General features: G+C 43.7%; 1 protein-coding gene and 1 pseudogene across 4 annotated transcripts; both read left to right on the top strand.

Moving 5' to 3' along the window:
- Nucleotides 1-3,476, top strand: part of LOC102122113 (general transcription factor 3C polypeptide 6 pseudogene) — a 39,460-nt pseudogene extending 35,984 nt beyond the window's left edge.
- An 11,288-nt stretch (nt 3,477-14,764) lies between these two features.
- Nucleotides 14,765-18,250, top strand: PRR15 (proline rich 15). 4 transcript variants are annotated; one of them, XM_005549905.4, is made up of 2 exons: nt 14,765-15,316; nt 17,144-18,250. In XM_005549905.4, the coding sequence occupies exon 2, from the start codon at nt 17,284-17,286 to the stop codon at nt 17,671-17,673; it is 390 nt and encodes a 129-aa protein (XP_005549962.2). In that variant the 5' UTR covers nt 14,765-15,316; nt 17,144-17,283; the 3' UTR covers nt 17,674-18,250. The 4 variants fall into 4 exon arrangements, with proteins under 4 accessions (XP_005549962.2, XP_005549960.2, XP_073891406.1 ...); XM_005549903.5 differs by having other exon boundaries at nt 17,139-18,250; XM_074035305.1 differs by having other exon boundaries at nt 14,765-16,826.
- Nucleotides 18,251-19,501: the final 1,251 nt, after the last annotated feature.

Here is a 19,501-nt window from a genome sequence, read left to right as displayed (position 1 = left end):
GCTCTGGCCATTAGAAGTGGGAAGCCCATCGTAAAAATTCAAAATGTGCTATTATAATAAAAGGTCTATCAGTGCAGCCAAAGCAGCTCCTCTCCCTAGGTAAGCACAATTACACCAAATGCATGAGCCTGATGCTAAGTGAGAGTGCACAGTATGAGATTCACGTGTGGTAGCACTGAGCAAAGATGAGCTCCCAAAACTTGGCTGAGCCTCCCCTCACAGCCTGTGACTTAGGAAAGTAGCCATATTTTAAGGCCTGCCAACTATGTCCATCTGACATTGGCCTTGATACAAGTTAGGAAACCAAAAGATTCACTTCCTGCATCATGTTACCCTTCCATCAGATATCTACTTTCTACCTGTGCACCTGTGACGTAATGTGCTGACACATCGACAAACTACAAGAGAGAAAATAAGACCTGGCAAATGAAGCATAACCAAATCAGTGCTTTGAAAAGGGATATTAACAACAGCAGATAGCAGGTCAGCTTCTAAAGGAGTTAGGCTCCCCCAGCTTTGACCTGGAACCAGGTGATCATCTAGGGGACACTGCCTTGGAGGGTAACATGTGACTTCTACTCACATCAATGATTTTCTAACAAATAACTAAGTTGAATTATCTTCATTTTCTAAGAGAATGTGGACACTTTGTGAAGTCTTATTCCAGGATTTCATGCCCTCCAAATCGTTCATTTATTCCCTAAGTGCAATGTTTAAGAAAATCTCAGCGGCCATTCTCTGATATTTCATTATTCTGCCCCATCTGTATCCTATCACCCAACTTTATCTCCTTCAAAGGTATTACAATATAATATTCTTCCAATGTAGTAACAACAAAAACAAAAATGTATCAGATACTTTCATCTACCTGCTGTACTCACATTTCAGAATTAAAGAAAATCAAGCTATTATTACAAGTAACGACAAATTGGAATTGTATTTCTTTGCCATTTTTTTAACATTTCCTTTTACAAGTCAGTAGTGTTATAATCAATGAAGCATTCATTTGTAAGAATTCTATGGTAACTCATTCAACAATACTGAAAACCATTATTGCTGGGTGCCACACCAGGTGCTAAAGATTCATTAGTGAGATGTCTTAGCACTCATGGAGAAACACACAGCACAGTGATTAGTTAGGTCCCAGGACTCGGAAGCCAGTCTTTCTGGAGTCAAATGCTGGTGGCTTTAAGCTTCCTAGCTGTGTGGCCTTAGGAACATAAAGTAAGTTCTTGATGTCTCAGTTTCCTCATCTATTATAATAATAGTGTCTGTTTCAGAAGGCTTTTAGGAACATTAAATAATATTTACATTATGTTTTATGTTTACAGTTTATCATGGAGCTGTACCTGATACATAGGAAACATCATGTAAATGATCATTAAAAATGAAACTCACTTTCTAGGGAGGGAGTTTCATAATAAACAAATACGAAAATTATAGTCAATGGGACAAATACCAAGCAAACCATTTACAATATGATTAAAACACACTCATTTCTGTCAGTGGTAGGCTAGGTTATTTGGATGAATTCTCCTGCTGAGAACAATTGGGCGCCGAAACAACTCCAGTTTTGACAGTCCCTGGAGTAAAAAGGACCAATTAAATCCAAGGTTAACCAAAAATAGATTAATAGGAGATTCTTCTAAATCAGGGTATGGGCAAACCAGAAGTAAACCATACCCATATCCACCCACAGGACTGCACGGACAGTTAAGTTACTTTGGCACAAAAAAGATCTGGATGTTGTAGGGGAGGGAGAAATGAATGGACTGATCCCTGGGAGGGTGTGACTATGGGCTAGCAGTGCTCCTACAGATCAGTTGTTTTGCCCAAGAAATCTCAAGCCACAAACTCAGTGTTCATGTCTGGTAACTCCCCTAACCTCTTGAAAATCCTTTCTAGAGTAAGTCACCTTTGTCTTAGGCCTTAAATTTTCCAACAGTAATTTTTAAAGTAGAATGAGGAACACACAGTAATATCTAAGAATATCAAGAAATGAAACCCTATGAGTGGAAACTGGCAGAAAAAAGAAAAACAGACCAAAGAAACACCTTCAAAGACTTCAGATTTTTGAATTATCAGCCAAAGATTATAAAATAACTGTGTTCAGTATGTTTAAAGTTTAAAAATACAAGTTTAAAAATATCTTCAAGGAATAGAAAAGTATAGTGTTCTAACATATTTGAAATAACACTAGATAGAACATTTAGAAAAGAAAAAGTTAAAATGTATAAATTAATGAAGGAATTTAACAGATGTTTAGTTGCAACAGAAGACAGAATTAATGAATTGTCACATAGATCAGAAAGAATTCTCTAGAATGCACCAGAGAAGGCAAAACATAAAAAAGAGTAGGTTAAGAAGCACGGTGGGGTAGACTGAGAAGGTGTAACAAATGTCTAATTGGGATTCCAGAAAAAGAAAAGAAAGAGGGCCAGGCTGGGTGGCTCACACCTGTAATCCCAGCACTCTGGGAGACCAAGGCTAGCAGATCGCTTGGTCCCAGGAGATCAAGAACAGCCTGGGCAACATGGCAAAACCCGTCTCTACAAAAAGTACAAAAAATTAGCCAGGTTTGGCGCCTTGTGCCTGTAGTCCCAGCTACTCGGAAGGCCGAGGTGGGAAGATCACCTGAGCCCAGGAGATTGAGGCTGCAGTGAGCTGTGATCGCGCCACTACACTCCAGCCTGGGTGAAGGAGTGAGAGTCTGTCTCAAAAAAAAAAAAAAAAAAAGAATGGGGCAGAGAATATGTTTGAAGAGATAATAGTTGAAAATTTTCTAAAACTGAAATAAGAAGCCTATAATCCAGAGCTGTGGGACCACGGCAGTAGCAAAGGAACAGAATCCAGAGGATGGCGAAGAGGAGGAAGGAGGAGGGAGAACAGTTGGTTCTCATGGAATTGTCAGGAATTATTGATTCAGACTTTCTCTCGAAATGTGAAAATAAATGCAAAATTTTGAGAATTGACACCAAGAGGCCCTTTCTGCAAGTGGACAGCTATGTCTTGGCTGGGGAGTCTGAAGACACTCTTGGGACCTGTGTTATATTTGAAGAAAATGTTGAACATGTGGATAGAGAGGGCAAGGGGTGCGCAGTGCTAAAATACAAGTACCATACAGGGAAGAAGTCAGCATGACAAGAACTCTTCCGACAGAGAAGGAAGGAGGAGAAAACAGGTGGGGTGGAATGGCTGCAAATCAAGGATAAGGATTTCTCTTCCAGACCCAACATGATTTGTAACTTTCTACATAAAAATGAAGACGAAGAAGTGATAGCTTTGGCCTCAGATAAACCTTTGGAACTGGAAGGAAGATTCAAATGAAAGACAGTTCAAACCTGAGTTGTGAACAGGAGAAGCCGCTGCACGTGGACATAGAGGATTCTGGTCCTCTTCATGACATCCCTTCTGAGACAGAAGTTTCTGTGTTTATAGAAACTCAAGATGCTGCCTTAGAAATCCCTCCTAGATGAAATGTGTCTCATAACTCATTATGAGCTTTCTAGTGTTCTTATATAAAAATAATCAGCTGTATAGCTTTCAGTTGTTCACTATTTTATTGTGTTTTGTTGACTATATACACATATCCAGTCACATCACAGCTTATTTTACCAGAATCACTCAGGACCAGACATGAATTGAATTTTTTTAAACTCAGCTTAAATGACTTTAGGGACAGTTCTCTGATGAGTCCTTTAAATTCAAGGTTTTACTAAGGTAAGTACATAAGTTTTCTATTGTAGCTGTTACAAATGACCACAAACTCCGTGGCTGAAAACAACAAAACGTATCATAGTTTTGTAGGTCAGAAATCTGACACGGGTCTTAACTGAGCTAAATTCAAGATGCTGGCAGGACTGCATTCCTTTATGGAGGCTAGGGGCAGGGTAGGGGGCCATAAATCCATTTCCTTGTTTATTCAGTTGTGGCAGAATTCAGTTCTTTACAGTTGAAGAATCAAAGTCTTGTTTCCTTGCTGTCTGCCAGCGGAGGGCCATTTCTAGCTTCCAGAGGCTGCCCGCATTCCTTGGCTCATGGTCTCCTTTCCTTCAGAGCTAGCAATGGTGGGTCATGTCCCCTTTCCTGTTATTTCCTCATCATACCTCTCTCTGACCTACCCTTTTGTCTTCTATTCCACTTTTAAAGGTCCATTTGATTATCATTACATTGGGCCCCCTTGAATAATTTCTCTATTTTAAGGTCTATAACCTTAATTCCATCTGCAAAGTCTCTTTTGCTGTGTAATTTAGCATATACAGGCATAAAACTAGGGGCTGGGGCATGGAAATCTTTTGGGAGACCATTTTTCAGTCTACTACAATATGTATTTTATCTAGAAACAGAAAAAGAATTTTGAAGTGCTTAAAGATAAAGCAATTCCTAAAATTCCAGCTGTCAATTCACTTTTTTCACTTAAGCAAGATTGCTGGAATTCAACTGTAATTGTGATTTCATTAGGGCAGTAACTTAAATCTATGATAATTTGTATTTTTTAAGTAAATTATTCACAAATATAGATACTTTGTTATAGGTTGAGCTGTATGAAATTTTCAATATTTGTTTGTATCTGACTACAAAAAAAAAAAAACAGCAATTTCACCTAGTTTAGCCTAGGTGAAATTAATAGTTAAAACACACCTCACATTAATCACATCTCACAATTGATGGAGATGTAACTACTTTAACGGGTTAGAGAACTAATATTCTGGAGGAGGAATTTTTTTCTTCAAAAAGTCTTGTATTTAATTGGTACCTTGATAAAAAGCATTTTCAAATCATAAACACATATATATTTCCAGGTTTTATATGACTTTTTTAGTCTCAGCTTTTGTATTAGTCCATTCTCACACTACGAATAAAGACATAACCTGAGCCTGGGTAATTTATAAAGAAAAAGAGGTGTAATGGATTCACAGTTCCACATGGCTGGGGAGGCCTCACAATCATGGTGGAAGGTGAAGGAGGGACAAAGGCATCTCTTACATGGCTGCAGGCAAGAGGCCATAGTAGAAGAACTGCCCTTTATAAAACCATCAGATCTCATGAGGCTTATTCACAATCATAAGAAGAGCACAGGAAAAATCCACTGTATAATTCAATTACCTCTCACCAGGTCCCTCCCACAACAGGTGGGGATTATAGGAGATAAAATTCAAGATGAGATTTGGGTGAGGACACAGCCAAACCATATCAGCAATTTTTTTTTTTTCTTTTTTTTTGAGACACGGTCTCACTGTGTCACCTAGGCTGGAGTGCAGTGATGCCATCATAGCTCACTGAAGCCTGGAACTCTTGGATTCAAGCAGTCTTCCTGCTTTAGCCTTTCGAGTCACTGGGAACTACAGGTGCATGCCATCATGCCAGCTAATTTTTTCTTCTTTTTATTTTTTTATTTTTTTTTTTTTTTGTAGAGACAGGGGCTTACTATGTTGCCCAAGCTAGTCTTGAACTCTGGGCCCTAAGCAATCCTCCTACCTCAGCCTCCCAAAGCTCTGGGATTACAAGCTTGAGCCACTTTGCCCAGCCTAATGTCAGCATTTAATAAGAAGCTATTGTTCCCACCATATATATGTATAGGAGAGGCTGCTAACTGCCTGACTCAATTATCTGTTCTCCCTGTTTCTCTTTGTAACAGAATCCCAAAACTTATTCGGACTAGCAATGTGCCCACTTTCCCCATAGATTCATGTGGTCATATGACTAAGTTCTGGCCACTGACATGGAATTGGAAGTGTTGGGCCAGACCCAGTGGCTCACACCTGTAATCGCAACAGTTTGTGAGGTCAAGATGAGCAAATCACTTGAGCTCAGAAGTTCAAGACCAGCTTAGGGAACATGGTGAAACCCTGTCTCTACAAAAAATACAAAAATTAGCCAGGCATAGCAGGGCACGCCTGTAGTTCCAGCTATTCTGGAGGCTAAGGTAGGAGGATTGTTTTAGCCTGGGAGGTTGAGGCTGCAGTGAGCTGTGATCACACCACTGCACTCCAGCCTGGGCAACAGAGTGAGACCCTGTCTCAAGAAAAAAATATGAGGTGTTGAGTGATGCTTCCAGAAAGTTTTCTTAAACTTAAAGGCATAAGAGGAAGCAGGTAGACTCATCTTCTCTTTCTTCCTGCTAGAACATAGATGTGGTGGCTAGAACTCCAGCAGGATTCTTGGACTTTAAAGCAACCTTGGAAATAAACCCTTGAGTGGCAGAGCAGCAGGATAGAAGATTGGGTTCGGATTATGCGAGACTGCCCTGGACTGCTCTGAGTAAAGGGTTAACAAAGCCCTTTCTCTTCCCTGGTAAAATGACTTTGCCTTTCATCATTTCTCTGGAAGCCTACTAGGCAAGGTAATAATGGAATGTCAGCTGTGATACTAGGCAATACTGGATCATCTTTATGATTAAAGATGATCCCTTATTGGTAAACTGTATCTGGACCAAGAGGACTCTGACACGTACCATAAGTGCCCATTGAAAACCATGAGTTTTGAGATTGATTCCTTAAGCGTAGTGTTCTTTATTGCAAAGATTCTTGGAAATTACAGTCATGGGCTATCTCAACAGGTATTAGTTCTCATGGAGCATGAAGCTTCTAAGCTAGGTGCCTTCTGCACCCACTGGCTGATCTTGTTGCCTTATATTTCAGCTGACACTTGGCAGGCTGGAGTAAAGCCTCCTGCTGAAATAAGCCTCATGCTGCCATGTTGTTCTGTATCTTTCAAAGTTAAGTGAACAGGGTGTCAGATTGGATGCCACAAGGCTTATTGGGTCCTGTGAGTGTCAATGTCATTCTAAACCTGTGACTACTGCTGCTGCTCAGGCAGAAAAGACATTGCCACTGCTTACCTCTGGCCTTCTCTTACATGAGAGAGAAATGACCTACTCTCTTAAGTCACACTTTAATAGCCAAACTTAATTCTAACTGCAACATATGTATTTTTAAAAACATGAAAAATATTAAAAAGTATACCAGGTACAGTAGCTCATTACTGTAATCCCAACACTTTGAGAGGCCAAAGTGGGAGGACTGCTTGAGGCCAGGAGTTCAAGACCAGCTGGGCAACACAGCAAGACACCTGTGTCTTTTTTTTAAAGAAAGTATAAAGAAGTGGAAGATTCTTGAAATTTGTAATTTTGCAAAAGAAACTGATCTACACTATAATGTACTTCTACTTTAAATTGAAGAAGAAAATAAAGTCTTAAATTCTGAAGAGAAAAAAAAGCAGCATATAATCCTGAACAATATAAAAAGAAATCCATACTTAGACACATTACAGTGATACTAAAGAAAACCCAAGGCAAGGAGAAAAAATATCTTAATAGCAGCAGAGGGAAAGTACCAGTCACCTTCAAAAGAGGGACAAATTAATAGCTGACCTCTCAGCAGAAATAATGTAAGCCTAAAGACAGTGAAATAATGCATATTCAATGTACTAAAAGGAAATAACTGCCAACCTAAAATTCTATACACAACAAAAATATCATACCAGAATTAGGATGAAATATCAGAAAACAGCTAAAAAGAGCTCACCACCAGCCCATCCTCACTTAAAGAAAATCTAAAGGATGTATTTCAGAGAGAAGTATTCTCAGATAGAAACTATGAGATACCAGAAGGAATAAACAGCAAAAATAGAATAAATGTAAACCCCTGAATAAAGAACAGAAATCTTCATTAAATAATTATGTTATGGAAGTACCATATGATTTGGTTGGGGTTGAGGGGATTGTCAAGGAATGTTTCACTGAGGGTGGCAGAGGTCAGTGTGGCTGGAGGGGAAGAGAGGAATGAGGTGGGGCTGAAGAATTAGGTTATATAGGCCATATATAATTATATAGGACTTTATGAGTCACGTCAGTTCTTATCCCACTTGCAAGGGGACACCGTTGTGGGGTTATAAGCAGGGAGATAAGGTTAAATGGTTACTCTGGGTACCATATGATACAGGATGAAGCAGGGCAAAAGTGGATAGAGGGTTTCAAGTTAGGTTGTTGGGGTTGCAATTGAGAGAAGATGATAGTTTAGATTACAGAGCAGCAATGGAAATGGAGGGTGGTAGTTGGATGCAAGAAGCATTTAAGAAATAGAGTTGACAGGCTTTAGGACACACTGGATGTGAAACTCAGCAGAGGGAGAAACCAAGAAGGACACTGCTATAGACTGAACGGTTATGTCCACCCAAAATTCCTACGTTGAAACTCAATCCCCAATGCAATGGTATTTGGAGGCGAGGCCTTTGGGAGGAGATTAGATCATGAAAGCTGAGCCTTCATGAAGGGGATTAGTATCCTTATAAAGGAGACCCCAAAGAGCTCCCTCACCCTTTTCACTTTGTGAAGACAAAGCAAGACAGCCATCTATGAATCAGAACATGGGTCTTCACCCGACACCAAATCTGGTGGTATCTCAATTCCCAGCCTCCAGAACTGTGAGAAACAAATTTCTGTTGTTGGTAAACCAGCCAGTGTTTGGTGTTTTGCTATAACAGCCCAAATGGACAAGACAGACACCCTAGTTTCTGGTTTGCATTACTGCCTAGATGTGGTACCAGTCACTTAGACCTGCAATAAGGGCATGTAGCAGAAAAGGAGAAAGTGTTGGGACATCCTATTTTATACTTATTTAGCTTGATGTGCCTTTAAGACAGTCAAGGAGAAATGTCAAAGAACTAGTTAAATACTTAGACCTGGAATTCAGAGAAGCTCAAGCTAAAGATACAAATTTAAGAGTCATCTTCACAGAAATAACACCTGAAGCCATGGGCATAGCAATGATGACCAGAAAAGGACTTAGGACTGAACCTCAAGAACTCTAACATCCTGAAGTGTTGAGAAGCTTGAGCTCTGGAGTCAGGCTGCCTGATTTTGAATCCTGGCTCTACTAACCACAGGCTGTTTTGCCCTCTCTGAGTACCACTGACATCCTCTGTAAAATAGCTGGTGGTTGCTAGGAGGATTATATGAAATAATACATAGAGAGCGTCTACCATGGTATCTGTCTCATGGTAACAGCTCCAAAGCTTAGCTTTATTCATAATATGACAGGAAAGGAGAGGATAGACTGGGAAAGGAGACAAAGCAGCAGGCAGAGAGAAAAAGAAGAAAAGACAGAACAGTGAATGTTTTCAGGAAGAGCCAGCAGTGTTGATGTTATAGATAGGTCAAAAAGATGAGGACTGATAAATGTCCTATAAGCCCAGGGACCCTAGAGAAACCATGTTAGAGGGAGAGGCGTGCAGATGCCATATTGGAGTTAGGGTGAGAAAATGGAGACAATAAGTGTAGACGACACATCTGGGAGTTGAACTAACAAAGGGAGAATAAAAATATCAATAGGTTCCTATGGAGAAGGGTCAAGGAGGTCTGTTACTCTAAGAAAGAGGCACAACAGATATCTCCCAATGCTCTTCTGTGGAACAGCTGACTCGGCAAATAGTGAGTTCCTCATTCCCAGCACTGATCACAGACACTGGATGACCATTTGTTAAGACGGGTGAACAGGGAGGCTGATGACTTGGAGACCTATGATTCAGGGAAAGGGCTCGTGAGACACAGGGACTAGGAGTGGGGTCAGAAAGAGTCAGCTGGTGTTGAACTGCAGAGAAAGGTGGCATTGGGCGAATAAATCAGCCCTGCTTAGGTCAAGTAGCACTCAGGGAAAATGTGTAGAACTGAAATAATTAGTAATGTTTTGTGACTATCATTTTTGAACCTCTAGATGTGCATTTGTGTTAACCTGACAAGGTACAGGATGAGATGCTATAAAAAGTGGATTCCAATTTCATGCATGGGTAACATCCCCACTCTCTAAATCCACAACACTGATGCATATAAACAGAAAGAAAAAAAGAAATCATAAACTACTCATACATTGATGACTATAAAGGAAAAGGACAGGAGAGATACATGCCTCATTTCCAAAAGATGGAGGAGTCCACAGAAGAAAGGAATGAAGAAAGGCAGGGAAAGGAAAAAACGAAGAGTAAACATGAAAATACGTGGCAAAAAGCTCAAAAGGAATAACACCAAAACATTAACCAGGGTCATCCTGGAATGAAAAGAACACAGGTGATTCTTATTTTCTTCATTTTGATTAGCTAGATTTCTATATTTCTTTAAATTTCTCATCTTGTTTTTCTCTTTGCCTAGTTCCCAATACAGATGCTTAAAAGGACGATAATACATTTCTCAACCTATCATTCAATGCCAGATTTGCTAGGATTGCAGATGCCATGTTAACCTGTAAAAATCTGATTTTAATTGCTAGTGCAATGCTTGCCCTCTAATAATTCATTCTCTATTGTCTTTGAGTATAAATATTTATTGCACTTAAAGGTTCAATTTATTTTTTTAAAAGAAGCAATTTTTTTTTTTTTTTGAGACAGAGTTTTGCTCTGTTGCCCAGGCTAGAGTGCTATGGTGCTATCTTGGCTCACCACAACCTCTGCCTCCCAGGTTCAAGTGATTCTCCTGCCTCAGCCTCCCAAGTAGCTGGGATTACAGGTATGCACCACCACACCCAGCTAGTTTTGTATTTTTAGTAGAGATGGGATTTCTCCATGCTGGTCAGGCTGGTCCTGAACTTCCGACCTCAGGTGATCTGCCTGCCTCGGCCTCCCAAAGTGCTGGGATTGCAGGCATGAGCCACCACGCCCTGTGCTAATTTTTTAAAAGAAAAAGAAAAAATGTGTCCTTACCCAAATCATCAACACATTTTTGAAAAATGACAAGATAAGAAATGTAAGCTTTGTCCAGTTAAAGCATGTCAATATAAAAGTCATCTACTATTAACTAAATAGATGAGTCAACTTTTAAATGCATCTATCATGCAAGATGTCTAGCTTAAAAATACAGAGCTGTAGGGCCAGAACATGTCCTCCTTACAGAACCAAACAATATGATTCCTGGATCAATAGTTACAGAACACAGCTATATTTGTAATACTAACCGTGTGTGTGTGTTGGTGGGAGAGCTTAAAACAGTTCTAGATGCAAAAATGGAGAAAAATAAGTCTTAATTGTTTAACGCTGTCTTTAAAAGTCAAATTACATTGATAGCTCAGATAATCTGATTAACTTCACCTGTTGGTCTTACCGCCAGTTTACTCATCCATGCACTACACATGCGTTTATCTACTCATTCCCTTAACTCAAAATTTTACAGATGCATTCTCTGCCTCTAAAAACTTGCCCATCACTTTAACATTTCACTAAATCCTCCTGGGAAGAACTTTTCATATTAGTCCAAAAAAATGTGACAATATTACCTTTTTTCCCTTTTGGACACTATCATCTCTTCCTCTAACTAGAATAGTCCCTACCAAGTAGGAATGGGTTTGGCTGCAAGACACAGAAAACTGTGTTTAAATCTGTGGTTAAACCACAGGGATATGTACGATCTCACTGAACTAAAAGTCCACAGGTAGGTGGTTCCAGGGTTCCTTCAGGGAATGGATGGTGTAATCGAGGACCCAGACACTTCCACACTCCCATGCCATCATCCTTAGCATGGCGTCTCCTATTCCTATGCCTGCTGCCTCACTGGCTGCTGCCATACCAGGTGTCACATCCTCGTGCTGTGCTTAAATGCAAGCATCAAGGGTGTGGCAAAAGATGTTCTCTCAGAAGGTTCTGTCCTTTATCTGGAGAAAAAGCATTTCCAGAAGTCTTCCTTACAGCCCCATAGGCCAAAACTGAATCACATGGCCACTCCTAGTCACAGGAAAGGCTGTGAAAATATTTCCCTTCTCAGCTTCTAGTCAAACTCAATCTCCTTATTTGTAGGAATTAAATGAAAGTGCACTGTTGATTCTATCTCCAACATTCCTATTGCATCCGCGTAATTATCTTCATCCCCACCACTTCAACTCCCACCACTGTACTACAGGCTTCAGAATATCCACCTGAAGTCTCCCAGCAGTTCTTAGCTGGTTTCCTGATTGCCCCACTTTGTCCCCTGTACCATCCACCTATTTTATTTTATTTTATTTTATTGAGAGAGTCTTTCTCTGTTGCCCAGGCTGGAGTGCAGTGGTGCAATCATAGCTCACTGTAGCCTGGAATTCCTGGGCCCAAGTGATCCTCCCACCTCACCACAAGCAGCTGTGACTACAGGCTCATACCACAACACCTAGCTAATTTCTTCTATTTTTTGTAGAGATGGGGGTTTCACCATGTTTCCCAGGCGGGTCTCAAATACCTGGGCTCAAGCAATCCTCCCACTTCGGCCTCCCAAAGTGCTGGGATTACAAATGTGAGCTACTGCGCCTGGCCCATTCTTTTTTGAGATAGAGTCTAGCTCTGTCACCAGGCTGGAATGTAGTGGTGCCATCTCGGCTCACTGCAACCTTCACCTCCCGGGTTCAAGCGATTCTCCTGCCTCAGCCTCCCGAGTAGCTGGGACTACAGAAGGACGCCAGCACACCTGGCTAATTTTTGTATTTTTAGTAGAGACGGGGTTTAACCATATTGGCTAGGATGGTCTCGATTTCTTGACCTCATGATCCACCCGCCTAGGCCTCCCAAAGTGCTGGGATTACAGGCGTGAGCCACCGCGCCCAGCCCCATTCATTCCTTATACACCGTGGCACCACATTTAACTGCGAATCTTACCATGTTCTTCCTCTTTAGTGGATTGTGGTCCTGAATGGTCTGGTCACACCCACCTCTCCAGCTTCAGCTCCCTCTCCTTACTTAGATCACACGCACCTGCTCTTTGCCTCTCAAGAAACCTCAATTTCCTCACACCTCCAAGTTGTTGCACATGCTATTTCCTCCATCTGAAATGCTCACCCATTCTGCATCTCAGCTAATCTCTCCTCAGTTTTCACGTCTCTCCTTGAATGTCCTCCCTGTACACAAGGGTTATTTGTAACATGTTGTTACTAAGTTCAAAGTTGCTAAATATAAATGAGGAAGGGCACTTAAAGTAATCAATGTTTTTTGTTAATTTCAGCAGTTAGTAGAGGTTCGTTTATTACTAACATGTTGGCCCTTTTGTTCAAATCACACTTGAGGAGCCAATTGGCAGAACTTATTTTATTTTCCTAATTTTTTTATTCTTTCACCCATATGCTCAACAAACAATGTAAAAACCCAGCTCCATAGCTTCCTAGTGGTGATGACTCCTCAGACAAGGGCATTCCTCCATGATTCAATTTCATCTGTAAAGTAATGGCACTATGATGACTTATCCCATTCTCCCCTCAAAGTTCTGCCTTTGTTCAATCCTGGTGCTGTGATTGAATGTTTATGTTCTAAAACTAATCCCGAGAAACATACAAAAATGCATGACTTCCAAATACCCTGTGCTGTGCATATCATAAAAAATTCAAAGAATCCCAAACTAAAAAGTAAAAAATATATTCATATTTTTACCTTTCACAAATTGAAATACTATAAAAATTTTTTCTACTAATTCTATATTGCAAATTATTTGAGTATTTGAGTTAGGCAGTATGTCTTTCACTATTTCTTTCTTCTTCTTCTTTTTTTTTTTTTTTTTTAACAGAGTCTCACTGTCACCCAGGCTGGAGTGCAGTGGCAGGATCTCGGCTCACTGCAACCTCTACCTCCCAGGTTCAAGTGATTCTCGTGCCTCAGCCTCCCCAATAGCTGGGAATACAGGCGTGCACCACTACACCGCCTTTTTTTTTTTTTTTTTTTAAGTAGAGACAGGGTTTTGTCATGTTGGCCAGGCTGGTCTCAAACTCCTGGCCTCATGTGATCCACCCGCCTTGGCCTCCAAAGCGCTAGGGTTACAGGCTTGAGCCATCTTACCCGGCTGTCTTTCACTGCTTTTATACTGCAAAAAGTTTTCACAACAAAGATGCTCAGTTGCTGCACACCCAGTCCTTCAGAGGAGTTATGCTTGTATATGAGCTCAAGGAACATCAAAATAGTTTTTTGAAAGAGAAGAGCATCTTGGAAGATGAAGCAAGTTGCACCTCTGTCTTCATTAGTGAAAATGCCCTGTGCCAATATCTTTATGTCAAACGAATAAGAAGTACTGTTATGTGACCAGGAGTGCAATCCCCTGGTTCACTTCCTGCAGTGGCTCAGGGCTGGATTTACACTGCCCTCGTGGGGTGGCTGTCCATGGACTTCCAGGCCTGAAAGAAGGAAATTCACATCCTCACTGAGTCGTATTAAGAGTTCCAGACGGGCAGGTTGTGGTGGGTAAGACCGTGAAAGCTAGAGTCAGGCCCCCTGGGTTCCAACCCTGCTCTGCCACGTACCAGACAGGCAACCTTGAGCAACCATTTTCCCATGTTAGGGTTTCCTCGCCTGTCGAGAATAATAATAATAATAATAATAATAATAATACCACCTACCTCCTAGGGTTGCTGGGAGAAATAAATGACTTAATTCACAGAAAGAGCCTGCAATGTCGCCTGGCTGGCACACAGCGGACTTGTTAATAACTTTACAGCCTTTCAACTAAGAGCGCCTGAAACACGCGAACATTTTGCTCGGGTGTGGATTCGCTCCCGTGAGTTACAAAACTTGGGATCCCGGGACCCGGAAAGCAAGGGGGAAAATAAACCGGGAAGGGGCCAAGGGAGAGCTGCTGCGGCAATTTTCACCCAGCCAAGCCCACCTACGGCCTCGGCCTCAGGTCTCTGCCGTTTCTTCTCAAGGAGTCGGTCGGGGGAGCGGCGCTGCACAGCTTTTCTCCAATCAAACACCTCAAGGCTGGCGCCTGATCCAATCTCCTCCCCTGGAGGGCGGGAACGCGAAGTTCCTACCTGCACCTGTGGCAGCGGTGACCGCCTCCTGGTTTATTTTCTTTTCTCCCCCAGCTGCCCCAGCCTTCTGGTTTCCCAAATCACTTGGCAAATAACCAGCAGGTGGGCAGATGTCTTTTCTGCGTTCCTACGGACGCGCAGGCAAGTTCGATGCGCCAGAGTGAACAGCCAGGGTCCCATCTCTCAGCCGGCTCCCGGGCGGTGCTAGCAGGGAAGAGGGACGCGCGGGCGAATGAAACACTACTAGACCGGAAAGCCGGCCTGGACCTTCACCCCCGGCAGCGAGTCTGGCAGCCCCTCGCCGCCGCCCCCTCCGACCTGAACAGACTGCGCTGCGAGCCCCGGGCTTCCGCCGCAGCGCACAGAAATTGGAGGTGCCCGAGGAGACCAGCAGCAGCACTTGATTTAGCTGGGCTGAGGGAATTCCGACCTGTACACTTTCCAGAAGCCTGACCTCTCCAAGTCTGCGCCCAGGAACTCGAGCCCCGGCTTCCAGGTTGATCCAAGCGCGCCCCCTCCGTGCTGTCGGCCGCGTTCACCGCGCGGGGCCTCCGGGTCCTGTGAAGCCCGAGCAGGTGAGCGACTGGGGGTGGTTCGGCGTCCGCCGAGAGAGAGCCTGACGCCGGGGGTCACCCTGGGGTGCTGCCTGGTACCTCCCAGGTACCCGCCTCCCGGCGCCCTAAGAGAGGCTGAAAACCACGGACGCTCCAGAACTCCGTTTTCTGTGCTTTTGCGTAATTTGCCATCTTTTCCTTGCGCAATTCGTACAAAGCCCTTCCGTGCTCACAAAGTTGATAATTGTGAAGAAGAAATTGTAGGTTAGAGGAGAGAAAGCAGCATCAGGACACCTTCCCACCACTGTTAGTAAATGACTTGGGGGTAGGGGTTGCTTTTCCGATCTGCAAAGTAGGAGTGAATGGGATGTTTGCAGACGCAGTTACTAATTGTGCCTTAGGGCGTGGGTGCCTTTTGTACCGAAAGAACTTTTGGCCGTTTTTTCTTGTATTGTTTTCAAGTCGCTGCCCGAGTGTGTCCTCAGGGCATCCTGGGGAGGAGCTGGTGCAGCGGTTTCGGGGCGCAGCCGAGGCCGCCCCGCCGCCTCCCGTAGGCGATCAGACTTCCTCTCCCTGGCGGTTCCGGGAGGAGAACCTCCTACAACAAACACCGCCGAAGTTTCCCTCTCCAGCGCGTTCGCCAATCCCAGGAGCGCCCGGCGCGTGGGCTGGGAAGAAGCCGAGCGGAAACCTGGAAGTGAGCCGCGGCGCAGGCGAATCCTGCGCGTTGCTGGTGGCAGCGCCCAAGAGACCCCGCACAGAAAGTGGGCTGAGAGTCTTGCTTGCTGTACCAGCACCTAAGTGCTCAGAAGCGGCCTTTCGCTTCGCAGAGGCGGGGGGGTCTTAGAAGCTTGGGGAAGAAGCACGTTGTTTCGGAGTTCCTGGTTGCGTTCTTTCTCCTTGGGAGGAGGGAATTGCACAAGGAAAAGAAGAGAAGCCTTTACTTTGTAACTGGAATTCTCCCGAGTTGAGCTGCGTCGTACAGACTCGGTGCATATTTTAATACAAAACTAAGGGAAGAGGCCATTTGATACCGCTTGGCTTCATCTCAACCGTCAGCCGGGGGTGACTTCAAAAAGACGCAAGATTGGGCTCTGGGGAATAAAAGGAAGAATTAGGATGGCGGTTTTCAAGGGAAGTTAAGTCTAGACATGCTTCTTTGAAAGTCACAAGGCAGAAGTGGTCAAAAGCAGAATTTAAAAGAACCAAAACAAAAATACCATAAGCTTGTCCTTCTCTCCTGCTGGGATATAAATTCTCCTAAGTATCTCATCGAAAAGGCTCCTGGGACGAAAGTCGACGGGAGCAAATCTTGCAGGGAAATTTGACTGTTTGACCATGGACTAATTAATACTCACCGTTCACCTGTAGAGAGGATGCACTTGGTTCCCAGCGCCCTCCTCCCAAGTGCTCATCCAAAGGCAGGCCACCCTGGACCGGATGGGTCACCTTTGGGCATCCATCTACAGTCAAGCAGTGTGGACAGGGCAGGTCATTTTCCCTCTCGAGACGGGTTGATCCAGAGGGCTGGGTACGTCCCCTGGGTCCCCCACCCCGTGCACCCTGACCACTGCACTGCACTTCCCCTGAAGGCAAGGCAAAGGTTGAAGCCAAAGAGTTCAAGGGTCAGCCTGGAGACCAGATGATGGTGCCCTGAAAGACACTTCCAACGGCACCCTACGGGGTGCGGTGGCGTCTAACTCTAATGTGGGCTACGTGGCTACCGGATTGGGTCTCTCCACCCTAGCCGATCCGGTGCCAGACAGCACAAGGGAGAGGAAATGGGACTGGGGGGCACATGACTTCAACCAACGCAGTAACCAAGTTTTGTTTTCTTCCCCAGCACAGGCCGCTGCCTCAGCATCCACCCCGCAGCCCACGTGTGGCAAGCCGGGGAAGGGGTGGAGTGAACGGCCGGAGACCACGTGGAGGGAGGGGCCGCCTTGGCCCTTCCATCTGGGTGCCGGGAGCCCCTAGGCCCTCCGGCCATGGCCGACAGCGGCAGTGCGGGCAGCTCGGGCCCCTGGTGGAAATCGCTCACGAACAGCAGGAAGAAAAGCAAGGAAGCTGCAGTGGGGGTGCAGCCTCCAGCCCAGCCCGCTCCAGGGGAGCCCACGCCACCTGCGCCGCCCAGCCCGGACTGCACCAGCAGCTCCAGGGAGAATCAGCACCCCAATCTCCTCGGGGGCGCCGGCGAACCCCCCAAACCAGACAAGTTATATGGGGACAAATCCGGCAGCAGCCGCCGCAATTTGAAGATCTCGCGCTCCGGCCGCTTTAAGGAGAAGAGGAAAGTGCGCGCCACGCTGCTCCCGGAGGCGGGCAGGTCCCCGGAGGAGGCGAGCTTCCCTGGTGACCCCCACGAGGACAAGCAATAGCCCCAATAGCCTTCGCGCTCCAAGACTGTCTACCCAGCACTACCCCAAGCCCCCAGTTCCAAATCCGAGACTTCAGGCCCGCCCCCTTACGTGTCTTCTCATTCCACCAAATTCAGAATATTTACACAATGCCTTCATGATTTTATTTTTCTGGAAATTGAAGTGTCAATTGGGTTCTCAATATTTCATGACTCCAAGGATGCATTAAATATTTATTTGTGGTAAGAGAAGATACCTGCCGCGGAGGAGGGTGGCATAATTATTTTTTTCAAAAAGCTATTCTGGGACCCTGGCCCCCTGGCTCCTGTCACAGCTCAGCTTGAACTCTGTAGCCTCTCAAATGAAGATGGCTGTTATTTAGGACTCTGTGGAAAGCAAATCACAGTGCTGTTTTTAATGCCTGAGAAATGCACTTTAGGGGTACCTCCGTAGATGTATACCTTAAGTGAAGGAGTTGGGGAGGAAGAAGCATTCTTAAGTAGAAGCATTTTAAGGTAAGGCAGGATTGCTTTTAATGTTAAACTACAAAACTGTACCGCCTATTTTAGTGTGGACTATTAAAACCCTTGCACTGTAAGACTTAAGGTGACTTTTGTATTTTTTCCATTCCAAGACTGAAACCCATCATACTTAAAAGCGGGCATGCAAAGTCCGAGGTGAGAGTTAATCATTTGCCACACAACATAACAGTGATTATTGGAAAGCTGCAGGGAAAAGAACATTTCTGGAAACCAGCGACACCCGGACTGGAACCTGTTAGCCAGATATCCCTATTTATCAGCCAAATTCAAGGAAGGGAGAGAGATACCAATTCATTATTCCTAAATTCAGTGCATTTTCATAGACTATAGTAAGTTACAATGCTAGTAATACATCCCTTTCAGTATCCATTGTTAAACTTATAATTGTCTAAAATTAAAAAACAAGGCCAGGTGCGATGGCTCACGCCTGTAATCCCAGCACTTTGGGAGGCCTAGGCAGGTGGATCAGCTGAGGTCAGGAGTTCAAGACCAGCCTGACCAACAAGGTGAAACCCTGTCGCTACTAAAAATACAAAAATTAGCTGGGCATGGTGTCAGGCACCTGTAGTCCCAGCTACTTGGGAGGCTGAGACAGGAGAATTGCTTGAACCTGGGAGGTGGAGGTTGCAGTGAGTTGAGATCGTGCCACTGCACTCCAGCCTGGGCAACTGAGCGAGACTCCATCTCAAAAAAAAAAAGACTGAACTCTGTGCAGCTAAAGAGGTGGGGGCTTTTCCCCTACCCCCTTTGCTTTAAAAGCTTATTTCTTTAAAGTATGCATTTATCTAGTTTCAGACCCTTTAGATCTACCAACCTGAAGATTCTTAACAAAAATCTGTTTGCTTTTATTATGAACTTCAAGAAGAAGAGTAAACGAATACCATTTGCTTTGAGAAAATTACAAGAGTTATTGTAGTCGTTAAGAGGCACTGGGATCTTTTCCCACCACAATGCAGTTCATTTATAAACACCCAGAAATGCATGGCAGGGAAATTATATTGATCAAAGTGTATATCTTTGTAGATAATGACAAGCAGGAACTTAATTATAGCTTCTCGATTTTTATATGTAGACAAGCTATTTTTTTGTTTCTCCCAAATTAGTAATTTATAAAGTAGCAAAACATGTCAATTGTTCAAAGAAATTAAAGAAATTTGGTGAAGATGGCTGAAATGAATTTAAATTAATGAATCAAGCTTCGGTACCAGCAGAATAATAGACCTAATTTTGATACATGAGTTTCCACATACCAAAGGCCTTACACTAAAGGAAAGTGTTTATCTAGAAGTTATGAGCATCTTAAATTA

The sequence above is a fragment of the Macaca fascicularis genome, chromosome 3 (genome assembly GCF_037993035.2).
Source record: "Macaca fascicularis isolate 582-1 chromosome 3, T2T-MFA8v1.1".
Lineage (NCBI taxonomy): Eukaryota > Metazoa > Chordata > Mammalia > Primates > Cercopithecidae > Macaca > Macaca fascicularis.
The sequence above is the reverse complement of the archived record's forward strand: the minus strand, read 5'-3'. Positions and strand labels throughout refer to the sequence as shown.